General features: G+C 41.3%; 1 protein-coding gene across 5 annotated transcripts in view; it reads right to left on the reverse strand.

The window, feature by feature from the left end:
• Nucleotides 1-486: 486 nt before the first annotated feature.
• Nucleotides 487-13,042, reverse strand: part of LYN (LYN proto-oncogene, Src family tyrosine kinase) — a 49,118-nt gene continuing 36,562 nt past the window's right edge. For all 5 annotated transcript variants that reach the window (XM_040070621.2, XM_040070663.2, XM_040070652.2 and 2 more), the window contains exons 11-13: nucleotides 8,685-8,838; nucleotides 7,170-7,301; nucleotides 487-2,132 (exon numbers count right to left, since the gene is read on the reverse strand). In XM_040070621.2, the coding sequence (XP_039926555.1) occupies nucleotides 1,930-2,132; nucleotides 7,170-7,301; nucleotides 8,685-8,838 (489 nt within the window). In that variant the 3' untranslated portion in view covers nucleotides 487-1,929. The remainder of the gene's footprint in view (nucleotides 2,133-7,169; nucleotides 7,302-8,684; nucleotides 8,839-13,042) is intronic.

Below are 13,042 nucleotides of genomic sequence, written 5' to 3' on the forward strand. Positions count from 1 at the left end.
GTTCTTTCTATGTTCCCTTATAGTCCCCAGAGCTCTTTGGTTGGCTACAGGAAATGGTTTGAAAGACAAAATTACATTATCTTGAGCTTTCTTTTTTCCTTCTTCCTTTTTTTTTTTTTTTAGTCTTAAAATAAAATGAAGTCTGTAGTGAACTACTAGGCAGTACTGAACTGTTCATGTTTTCTCAAGAGCTGCTCAAGCTCTGTAGCTATTGCATTAAAGGCTTTTGAGAAGCTGTTTTCAAGAATAGCTGAGGCTTTGGTTCTTTCCTTCACGCCCTCCAGCACAATAACAAACCACAAGAAGGATGCAAAAATGGTTGGTTTGGTCCTTTTCAGTTTCTCAAAGGTGGCTGGGTATAAGGAAAGCAGAGTCCATTAATCTTGGTCGTGGTGATAACTGGAGATTCCCCTGTTCCACCTGAAGGTACCACTGGACAAAACATCAGCTGTTTGTTTTATCTCAAATTACTACCATATAACTTGCTTCAGATTAAGTGTTTATTAAAATTAAAAATCACCATACAATAAAAACTATTTACATATTTAACTGATAGTCTGTTTAAAATGCACAGTTTGACTGAAGGAAGCCACTGGAAAAGAAAAGCCACGAATCCTTCTGCTGCTGAGCTTCAACTGCAGGCACACTGAAGTTTTCTCAGGAAGGTTTTAAGCTTCTGCAAGTACCATTTGCCTAAATAATTGGGCTGAAAGATGGCAAAGGTGCGTACTGGGCTTCAGCTGTAAGAACCAGTGTCTCTTTGAAAAAGAGATGATCTATGCTGTGGTTACACTGCACTAGCTCATCTGTTTGGGTAAGTAACTTGATAGAATAATTCAATGTAAAGAGCTTAGCAAATTGCATTCACTTTAAGAATTAGATTTGTAATACTGAGCAACAAACGACAGTGTCACTGCAATGTAACTTGATATCCTATTGCATGTTTCCACAATTTGGTTTTGATAGAGCTAGAGCTAGTTTTAGCTTTCAAACAGATTTGAGGTTAGTTGATTAAAGCAGCAAAAATATAAGGAATATTCTTGAATAACCACAGAGGATTAAAAATTAAGATTAAAATATTTTCACTGGTAACAGTTTCAACAACTGCAATGAAAGTATTAACTTCCTTCAAAATCCTGTGCTTTTCCATGGACTTCAGATGATGACTTTGGCCTTATGGGAAGCTGAAGGTGGAACACAGAGTGAGGTGTGCTGCCACGTCTGCAGTTACGTGTTTGTCTTGTACTTCTGCATCTGTGATGGTTTCACAATGCTTTGAAAATTATTTTAAATTTAGGGTTTTACAGCAGTGAAACAGGACCTTTTTCAGTGTAAAGAATTACATATATATAACTCTTCCTCAAAGGAAACCTTGACACTGTTTATAAAGTCTTAAAAGAGGTGACGTTATGCCTGCTACCAAAGTGAAATAACAAGGATATAAAAATAATTTTTGCAATATGCTGTATTTCAAAAAAGATGGTTTAAGAGCATCGCCATGTCTTAAATCTCTAAGTTCTCCTTTGTGCCTTTTTGTTTTGAAACCAGCTCTTCATGTATCCTCTCAACCCTTTTATCAAGGTCTCCTTGTAACATAGTGCATGACTTAGATCCTAAGAAGGTCTTGTCAAGCTGTACCAGGGCATGATTGCTTTCCTTCCTTCTCCTTCCCCACCCCAAAAAGCCTGTTTGCTTTGGGGTGTTTCTACAGATGCAAAACACAGAGCCTTTAAGGAGAACTTGAAGCTTTAGAGGAACAGTTTTAACCAAATAAAAACATTACTTGTTGGCAGAATTATTCTTTCCTTCAGCATTTCAGCTTCCACACTCAGTTAAGACATCTGAATGTGCGAAGTAACGGGTTTGAGCAGTCTGTTCTAAAGATAGTCTGTCCAATGATCTATGGCAATAGAAAAAGTGTTCTTTGTTCTATGGCTGTTGCTGATACTGCCCTTCTGTTGCTGTGTAGAAGTCATCAAGCACACTCTGTAGGTAATCAAAGGTTGGCCTCTCTTCTGCTTTGTCTTTCCAGCACGTTTTCATGATATCATAAAGCTCAGCTGGGCAGGTTTCCATGCGTGGCATTCGGTACCCACGCTGAAGAGCAACCATCACATCAGAATTGCTCATACCTTCAAGGAAAAAAAAAAAAAAAAAAAAGGAAGAAAGAGTTGATGAAATTATATAAATTCCTAGAGAAATTATTTTTTCTTGTTTTTTACTTCACTATAGTGACGCACAGATCTTCACCCACTAGTACAAGACCTTTGCTACTTATTAAAGGTAGCTCCCAGCATGAGTTCAATAGACAAGGCGGAGGTGTACACCAGCAATGACAGACTTGCTCTGAAAATCCTGGTGGGTGGGAACCTTTCCATTTCAGCAGTTGACCATCACAACCTCTTTAGTGCCGAGTCTAAGACTGCGGGGAAAAGAAATCATGATTCTTGTCTCCAGAACCATATCTGTTCCCTTCTGACCAGTCCTGTCCCCATTTATTCTGCTTCCTGTGGTGTTGTGATTCCCAGCAAAAACCGCCCTGGCAGCAGCCTTCATCTCTAGCTACAGTGCTCCTGCTCTGCTTGCTGGAAACCTGTCTGTTCTGAGATGGAGAGCAGCCTCCCTGTTTGACCACACTGCCAGGCAGCCTGCCCAAAAGTTTCAGGTTTTCTTCTACATCAGCTTTTGTGTAAATGCTGCTGATTGCAAGATACTGGACAGTCACTTATGAAATCATTAATTGTAAAAGCAGTTTCCCCTCTTGTCCTATTCCTGTCATGCAAAACCATCTTGCCAGCTGTGCTGAGCTTTGCTTTTTTTCCCTGCTCTGGTTTTCCTTTCAGAGGATCAGAACTGTAAGTACCAGCAGCGCATCCTGCATCTCACATGCCAGCTAATGTCACATGAGAGCCCTGCCCTGGGCTCCATCCTCCTCCCATCTTTTTTTTTTTAATTTTATTTCCTGTCACCCCTCCCCCCTTTATCAAACCCTTGAGAGACTAGTTCACAGAACAATTTCAGCACCTACTCTCAGAAGATCAGCTATGCTAGGGCCAGCTTTTGCTATTTTAGGCTCAGAAACGTGCCTTTGAGCTTGTCCCTTCCTCTGCAAATCTGATCAACCCAGTGGCTGCGTTACCTTCTCTGGACACAGCTTCTTTTCTGTACTCAGTGTCTGCTGTTTGCTCTGATGGCTGGGCAGGCAGGAAGCACCTGTGCTTCAGCCTAGAGATTCACTCTCAGCAGAGGTGGCTTTCCTTTTGAGGAGGGTATCCCAGACCCCTCAGCCACTGGCCGCTCCCCAGGCTAAACGCTCCACGCGGTGCCGTTCTGCCCCAGACCGCAGTTCCTCGAGGTTTGCCCAGGCCCTGCAGCCTGTGGTCAGGTCCAGGCAGGACAGACTCCTGCACACACCAGCTCCCCAGGGGCACAGCAGCTCTGCTGGGAGGAGGCAGGATGGGGCCTGCTCTGAGCAAGGAGCAAGAGTGGAGGTGCGGACGTGGTGCTCCCCTGAATCCTTGGTGCAGCTCCGCTGTTGCAGACCTCTACATGCAGTGTCTGACTGCTGTGGCTAAGGCTGAAGCCACTTGGCAGGTAAGGACACATTTGAATTACAACCAAATGACAACTTTATCCAGTATAACTACTCGGATTAGTCAAGATGACCATAGTTCATATAATTGACTTCAGCTCAAGCCTGCTGGCTTTAAACTTTTCCAAAAATACCCTCAGCCATGTAATCTGAGTCTGGATCAAAGTGCTTACTTTGGGCACATCTTCTGTATTTTTAGTTCCTCTTGGGAAGGAGAAGGGAAGTTTTCCTGAACTAATACTGCCCGTGTGTAGAAAAGAAGTATTTCAAAGTAGGGGAAAGGCATGTTGTCACAGAATAAGGAATTACTGCTATATAGAGATAAATTAAATACAGGAAGAAAGTCTGTATGCATTTTATAGAGAACAGTGATTGGACTGCTCGAACTTAAAGCAATGAATTGTATATAATATATGCACTAAACCAGTTATTCCTACCATACAAAATCTTAGTTAGCTGTGCTGCTACATGAAGACTGCTGCTACTGGGCTTTTGTGCAGAATGGGGATGATTTTTTGGGTTTAAGTACTTTATAGGATTGCGCTTAGATCTGTTGTCTGCAGGACCAATTGTTACATTGTGAATTCTAAGGGAGAGGGAAAAGCCTGCGTTTCAGCTACCCTGCAGGTAGCTCTGTTTATTATCCATTTGAGTTCAGAAGCAAAAAATGAAAACACTTTTATCAGTATCCCACAGTAAATATCTCATGTACATACTTCCATGTGTTTGGGGTTTTATTTTGAACAAAAAAGGATTACCCACAGTCCAAGCAGTATTCTCAAAATAGCTAATTGTTTAACTTTACCTTTTAAAAAATGTTTCAATTTTTTCTTTTTGTAGCTAAAGAATTACCTGTTTTACCATATCTACATCCTGATCAGTAAAATATATCCCACATACATATTTATCACACTTACATCCTCTTCAATGCTAAAGTTTTGGTACGTGTCTGTTAATTTATGCTGTGGTACCTGTTAGGTTTCACAAAGACACATTTCTTTATGCGAGGGCCTGGCAAATGATGTGAACAGAGTGGATGGAGGAAGAATCCCACTGTACAGAAAGGCATTCTTGTGAAGAATGGCAGACATAACTGGAATGCAATTACGGATGTTGCCAGTGTGGCATACCATGTAATCACCCAGAAATTAGGTTTTAACTACCAATTCAACTTACCTGCCCAGAAAATCAGATACTTGTTTCATATTTCAGAGGGAGTTCCTGAAACTGCAGTTCCACTAATGGCTTTGAATTTCTCAGGAGGAGAAACAGGTGTTGGGATTTAAGAATAAAGATCACAAAAGCTCCAAGTTTCTTGGCTAGAAACGCTTCCTACCAAGTTGAGTACAGGTATTAGCTACTTGCTATTTTCAACTCCAGCTGTTTCATATGCAGCTATATGCTGAATACTCTGGTTGCTAGAGCTGGTTAATAATTGAAAATAATTGAAAATTTGAAGCATTCCTATTAGAAGTGAAAAAATCAATTTGCTGTTTCTGTCCAGTGGCTACTTGCTGCAATCTATCACCAGGTTACTATTGCCACGTTGGGGTAATTTGCCCAAATCTGTCTTATCTCTTCATGTACAGTAGATTGGTCACCCATGTATCTTGCTGTGATTCTGATTCTCAGAATCAACTTTCAGTCTAACAGGCTATTTCAATTTATACTTCTATTCAAAATAAATATGTCTCTTCCATTTTAATGCAACACCTGCAAACTATTAAAATCTTCCAATATGCAGTCAAGAGCCTTCCATATGTAACTGCTGGTTGATAAATGAATCCACAGTGCACAAAGTATTTATGGTGCTCATAAAAATGCTCCCACATTTAAAAAAAACTATTCCCCTAGAAGAGAGATTTTCCCACCGCAGTGTAGCAGTACCATATCTGCTGTACAGATTGGCTTTGTTCTTAGAATAAAACCATGATATGCCTTATGAAGGTAAAGAGAGCAGACTTAGCTGCAGAATTAAGTATTGGATTGGGTTTTGTATTTTTGTAGTGCTGGTTTGCAGGTGACCATGTAGATTTGCTCAGAGAAGGACCATTTTCTAAGCAGAAATTCTCCAGAAATAATCTTGTGAGCCCAGCTCAGTGCAGGAACTGTCTGTACACACAGGCAAGTGCTAATGGGGGAAAAAAAAAAAGGCATCTTGACTGTGGGAAGAGCCATGCGTTACTTGGCTGCACACATCTCCCCTCTGATCCTTCCCTGGGACATGAGCACTGCGTAAGAAGAGCTTTGCAAAGACCTGCTGTGCTGTCAGCTATTTCATAGCCCTCACCTACAAACTGACCCAGAGCACCTAGCTGTGCAAGCAGCCCTATCACCACCTCTTGAAGTTTAAGGGGGCTAGTCTTCAGCCCAAGTGTTTTCCTGGCCTAGAACTGTGCCATGAGAATGTCTGGGTTGGCTCTACCTCTTGTGTGGAAAGTCACTCTGTTCTTCCATAGCAGTGTGAAGTTGGCTGCCATCCCCCCTTCCCCACTGCCTGAGTCTTGTGGGATTTCCCATCTCCCTGTGTCCAGAGGTGTTCAGCCTACTGTCACTTCAGGGCCTCGGGTCTGCCTCTTGGCAGTTCAGGATGCAGAATTCCAGCTGCTCATGAAGTGGTGAAAATGTTTAAGCAGCAAGAGCTGCTGCACTGGAAGCACTGGGAAAGCTTTGCTTGGACGAAATATCTGCTCTCCCTTTCCTGTCTGGATCCCAAGGTTCTTCTGAGAAGTTACTCTGCCTATGAGATGTGCAGTACAGGTGAACATGGCTGTACTTTCCTCATTTGCCCACAAGAGAAGGGAATTTAGGCCCATTCCCCATAACCTCAGTAAGCTTAAATGAATGCAGTCTGTTGCCCAGAATTAATCATCTGTGCCTGAAATGTAACAATTCTATGTGCATAAAAAAAACCCCTTCATACAAAGTGTCTCTGTGTGCTGCAAACATTAATATATATTTTGTTTAACAATGCAAAGTGAAACATGAAGCACATGACAAGCTCACAGCTACCCAAGGCAGCTCCATTCGATGTGCACACCCCTGTGGCCTTGTACCTGACTGTATGGAACAACAAAGAGTAAACATTCCTAGTGGTGCATCAACACTGCTTTAGGGTCTGCTTTCATATTTGTTTAGACTGGTTAGCACTGACAAATTATTACAGCCTATTTCCATGTGAAAACATGCTTTCTTGGTATCTTCACATACTATGCCATTAAAATCTCCAGCAGCTTACAGAGCCCTGTTAGGACTTGCAGCACTACATCCTCGTCCTGTCCACAAAACAGGGAAGTCATAAATGCAGGATCTGCATTTGCTGCAGCTGTAACACCTTTAGAGTATATAAAAATGACTATATAACCATGGTGCCATTAGTCTGTTTGCTAAAATTTACCCTGGAGAGGCATGTGCCTTACACATACAGTGACTTAAGTTTTCAAAGCAGTAAGATTACCTGTAAGACGTTTTTCCAGTCATTGGTGTCACTACTGTCAGATGCCAGCTCTTTCCCTGAATATTTTCTTTGCCTTTTAGCATCAAAGTGTAAATACAGAGCAAAACCACAGGTCCATACCTGGATAAGGAATCTTTCCATATGTAACAATTTCATACAGGAGAATCCCAAATGACCACACATCAGATTTAATAGTGAAAGATCCATAGTTAATTGCCTCGGGTGCCGTCCATTTAATAGGGAATTTTGCACCTAAAAAAAAAGTACAGTCTCAAATAGTCACTTTAATCCATTTCACATTCAGCCATAGATGCAAAAGCAGTAGCAAGACATACCTTAAAAAGTCACATCTTAAATGACTGTCTTTCATATCTAACTAACTGATTCCAGAAACTGTCATATAAAAGCAAACTCCTTTCAGTTAAATAAAAACATTCAGGCAGCCTTTGTTGGGAGTACTGCATTAATTCATTGGACAACAAGAAGTAATACAAGCAGAGTCTCTCTAAGCCCTTTTTAGCCTGCTCTAACATTCTGGCACAAAATACCAGGTGAGATAGGAAACTTTTCTGATAGCAGAAAACACATCAAAGAAACTTGACATAAAAATTTTATAACCTGAGAAGTTAATTTAATCAATATACAATGTCTAGAGCTAGCTAAAACCCACAGATACAGTTCTGTACCTCTGAAAACTGCTTAATCAGACCCTTCCCACTGATCTATTGAATTACTGTAACTCAGTGACTGCTGAATAGCTCATCTTTTAATCTCAGCTGCAGTGTGTTGTTCTCTTTCTTCCTCATACTTTAGGTCTTCCCCTCTTGTCCTACAGTACCACAGTATCCATCCAGACTGTGAAAACCTGAGGCAGTGTCTTTAAAAGGAGAAAGGGAAAGCCAGCCAACAAACCACTCTGGAAAGTTACCCTTATGCATGGAAGCATAAAGAAAAACTTTTCACTACAACCAACAAAGCACTCCTTGAAAGGATCCTTGACAACATTTAGCAAAACACTCACGCCAAAACCCACACATACACCTCTCATAGCATGTTTTCCCTCTTGCCAGTCCTCACCCTGTTACCTCCCATCCCCGTGCTGAACAGGGGCGTCACCCAGCCTTCCAGTGTCCCTGCCAGGCTGCTGAACATGCAGATTAATGCTGCAGCCCCTCAAACAACTTCCAGAGGTAACCAGTTCTGCTAAAGCTTTTCTTGTTACCAGCAACTACACCTGCTAGGCTTTCTCCCTTTCCCTAAGTGAAAGGGGGTCCATATGGCACTTAAGGATGTTAAGAGAATATATAATCACTGTTTCTTGGCCTTTAATTCTGTGAGATGGAAGCTGTGACTGTGGAATTACTTTGTTCAATTTAGGAAAAAAATTGTGTGCAGTTAAATACTCTTGGCTGTCTTTGTCTTTCAAATTTATTTAAAATATACTTGTCAAAAAGCCTGGGCAGAGCAGAAAGGTTATTTGTTTCCTTTATTTATTTTAGAAGTTGTTGGCATTAGAACGTTGCCCCTAGGAAGATGTTACAGCGCTTTCTGTCCTTGGTGACCTTATTTCTGTTAGATACAGCCTCACTGCCTCCCAGAGGCTGAAGTTTTAAAGACAAAAATAAAAGTACATACCTTCCCTTGCTGTGTATTCATTGTCTTCGATCACTCTCGCTAGTCCAAAATCAGCAATTTTGCACATCAGTAAGTCTGAAACCAGAACGTTTGCCGCTCTCAAATCTCGATGGATATAATTTTTTCTTTCTATGTATGCCATCCCTTCTGCAATCTGCAACCAAAAGAACAACTATTTTGATGTTTCAATACCATATAGCTCCATTAGCAGGTCTGATCCCTCTTTCTTCAAAGGTATCAGCAAAGCCACATCCATTTATTGGTGTCTTTGGAGGCTTTTTTAGATGGAAGCCGGGGAAGGGGGGATTGCCATGGAAAACCTATGCACAGATCCAGTCCTCCAAAACTCTGCTTACAGTAGCAGCTCTGAAAGAATTTTTTGGGTGAATAACAGCTGGCAGGATTAGATACATATGAAAGACATTTCCTGAAACAGAATCTTGAATAAAATGTTCCTAAGATTTCTATTAAAATATCCTCTTTCCTAAATTATTAACCAGTTTGTTTTCTATATACTAAGCAAATAGAAGGAATTAACCACTTAGGATACAGGTGTTCTGATGAAGCAGGTACTGATAAAGCAACAGCATAGAGAAAGTTAAAACACCCAACAACTTTCTGTCCTGGACAATCAAGAAGCAATTACTAAGATAGGGGAAACAACTTTATTTTCTTCTACAACAACATGTACCTGTTCATACATGAAGAGTTTTTGGCAACAGCCAGCTCTCAGATAGTATCATAAGTAAATATAATCTGCATTTAGCAGCCCAAATTGATTTCCAAATCAAGTTGGAAATTTGAGGATTAATAACCTCAAAATATGCACAGGGGATGATTTCTTTCTGGGCTACTTTACTTTTTTTTTTTTTTTTTTCCCCTGAAAAGGAAAATGTTTTTCTTTGGGGAAAAAAAAAAAAAAAAAAAAAAAGAAACTGAAATAATAGTTTCTAAACTCAAAGTAATAAAACGGATGTATGGACTGTATTCTGTCCAAAAGTTTAAGAGGAGCTAAGAAGAAAGAAAAAGAAAGCCTGTCTTTGGGAGCCATCAGCTTTTATCATTCTTGTGAGACTGGTGATGGGACATTCCCAGTCAAGGCTCCCCCCGTGCCACAGGTGCCTCTCTGGGACGTCTCTGGGGGGTGACAGACCCCTCTTAGCCGCGTGATCTGGGGAACACCCACGCCCTCAGATCTGCCAGCGGAGCAGCAGTGAGGCTCCTTCACCACTGCCAGTCCCTGGCACCTTCCCACAGGCTCTTTCCTCTCCACCTGAGGAGCAGCCAAGTGCACAGACCCTCCCCAGCAGCAGAGGTGCCCCTTTCAGCTGTGCAGCAGAGCAGGCAGAGCAGCTGGCCAAATCTGAAGAGAACATCAACATCACTTCTGCTTCTTCCTTTTTAAAAAGTCCCCAAGGGGTACTGCCAAGGCACAGGCTGCCACCGCTTACAACACAGAGCTACACAGTCTTTGTTCCTCTTTTTCGGTTTAAGCAATGGAAAAATAGAGCCACTTGCACTCCCACTTCCTTCCACTGCAAACCCCTTCTTACAGTCAGACACATTCTCCAGAGAAGTGTGACACTGCCCTTGCACAGTGCAGAGGGGTTCTCACACTAAACCAAGAAGAAACTCTGATGAAGAGAATGAGCAACACCTGCATTTCACATTTTCTAGAAAAAAGTAAAGCATTTGCTGAAGAAGGAAGCAGCTACTAGTGAATAATTGCCACTGAGAGTCTTATTAGGGACTTACAGACACAACAGAAGAGCAGTGTGTAATTCAGAGTCTGCTCTGCCTCTCTCTCTTCCCCATGCCGTTACATGGGTTTGGGGGAGAAGCAGAGATGAAAGGGAGGGCTTTGCTGTAAAATCGATGCTGAGTTTGGACTAGCCAGCATGGCAGATACACCCCAAATGCTGACAGGTATGGTAATACCCCCCCCCAAAATATATCAAACACAGAGGAATCAGCTGCTCTCCTTCTTCCCTGCACAGATAGAACATTTGGGTCAACTGCTGGATGGGGAATGAAGAGTCACTTCACAAAAGAAAGAGTTGTGATCATGATATTTAATATCTAAGTCCAACCAAGAAAAGCCATTGGAAAGGGGATTTTGCTGCCTCCTATTTGTGCTAGATTCACTGAAAAATGCAGAAAATTTCAAGGAAAAAATTAACAGAGAGGAATTTTGAATCAGAGAAGGATGGGAAACACAGTGACCAGACAACTGAATTCAGATTTCTGGTTGTGTTAAACCTTTGCATATGGGAAAAGAAGAAAGAAAAAAAAAATGAGATTTTTTGACTGAGGGGATGGGTGCCAGAGCCCACGTGACAACTTCTAATGATTATTGTTGGGTTTTCATTGCCAAATGAAATGTTAATGTTAGAGAAATTCATATGAACAAAAGAAAATTAAAGCCTTTTTCCCTCTCTTTTAATGATCATTGGTACCTGTCAAAACTGTTCAGCTACATGTAACGTCTATTCGGGAGCAGGATGGGAAAGCTAATTTGGGCTTTGGGAATATGTTTTGTGGCCTTTAAAAGAGAATTCTGCCAACACTGCTCAAGTGTTCCTGCCAAGAAGAGAGCAGTTCCCCGCCACCTTTAATGAACTACCGATACACACTTTTAGAAACACCCCAATTAAATCTTTTTAAAAACAACCCAAACAAATCTCTCCATACTGGGAACTATGTATTCAGGGTAAGAATGACAGAAAAGTCCTCCAGGAGAAATACATCACTCTATAAGCCACCCTTTGTAACTGCAAAGCTTCACTAAAAGTCACAACGGGTGTGGGACAGTGGCCTCAGAGCTACCCCCAGCTGCCAACGTGGGCTGCTCTGGCCCACAGCTTGGTGGGATGCTCCTGCCAAAGCAGATAAACCAGACTGGAAATGAGTGCAAAACACCTGAAGGTGGACACAAGCATGCTGTTGGTGTATTCTAAGCAGAGGAAATAATGGAGGATACCCTGAGTTTTGCATTGCCTTAAATCTGGCAATTCTCTCAGTTCCTAGGGAGAAGCCTCACAAAAAACAGTCTGCAGCTTTAAAAGGTTTGATGTGGAGGTGTTATTGATCTGGACAGGGCTGTCTTTGGTCTGGGATCAACCTTTCAATAACTCTACCTTTCAATAATGTTCAGATGCATAATAAAATGAAATACACTTCTTGATCACAGAGGTTTTAAAAAGCCAGCTCATCTTCATGTGACTCTTTGTCTATGAAGACACTGGCCACTGAAAACTGTTGTAAAAGATACAGATCTTCAAACGATACATCAGTGTAATATCAACTTTCAATTTGCAGCAGTGCTTATCCTAAAGGTGAAGCCAGGAAGGGTTGCAAAATTGTACTCCTCTTGCCCCAGCCCAGCAGCTATGTAGTTTAAGCAGACTCACAGGGAAAAAAATATTATAAAAGTGAAGTATATCATTATGCAGTGGAACATTAGAGTGTATCATTAAAAATCAAAGAAGCGTGAAAAGGAATGCACAGTGGAAATGTCACAATGCCAAATAAGCTTAAAATTAATTGTAATCTAGGTATGACTTTTTACTGTGACTTTAAAAAAGAGGGTAGAGAGGAATGAAAACACTGCATCAAAAATCTCTATTAATTTTATTCTAAGATTACTGTTATTCCGATGGCACTGTAGCCTTGGAAGACAGAAAGAAGTTGCCAGTCAAGCTGTAGATAATAGAAGAATTAATGAAAGTATCAGCACTGCATGAGAAAGAATGACAGGTTTTAGGACAAAGCTTTGATCCTTCTGAAAGTTATGACTTTGTTCAATAAAAACAGGTGTAATTTTCCTAACCACAGCCACTACACAAGTGTATCTTGCATGGAAGGTCATGGATTTGCATAAGAAGCAGGAAGAGTTCACACATACAAAAGAATCACTGAATTCCTGCCGTATGTTTTCAGTAGATCTAATCAAGCAGGAGCAACTGTGAATTCAGGAAATGTGAAACAAAGAACTGGAGGCTCTTCTGGTAAATTGCCTTTGAGGCAAGACAGAAACCAACTAGTAAAACCCTGAGCCTTCCTGTTGCTTTAGGAACTGAAGGAGCCAGGCTGGTGCTGACTTCTATGGGAGATGCCACAGCTCTGCTCTGTACTAACACAGACAGTATGTGCTTGAAGATACGTTTGCAAAACTCAGTTTCTATTAAATCATCCTCATTTCAGAGACTTCTAACATTCATCACCAATAGATAAAATTGTCTTTGCCAGGGCATAGCTAACATTAAATTCCCCCAGCTCCCATTCATATGCGCTGATTAGAGCACAGGAGACCTTCAGCTCTGTCAGAGAGCAAGCTGCTTTAGAAACAGAGCTGGATC

This window comes from Hirundo rustica, chromosome 1 (assembly GCF_015227805.2).
Source record: "Hirundo rustica isolate bHirRus1 chromosome 1, bHirRus1.pri.v3, whole genome shotgun sequence".
Taxonomy (NCBI): Eukaryota; Metazoa; Chordata; class Aves; order Passeriformes; family Hirundinidae; genus Hirundo; species Hirundo rustica.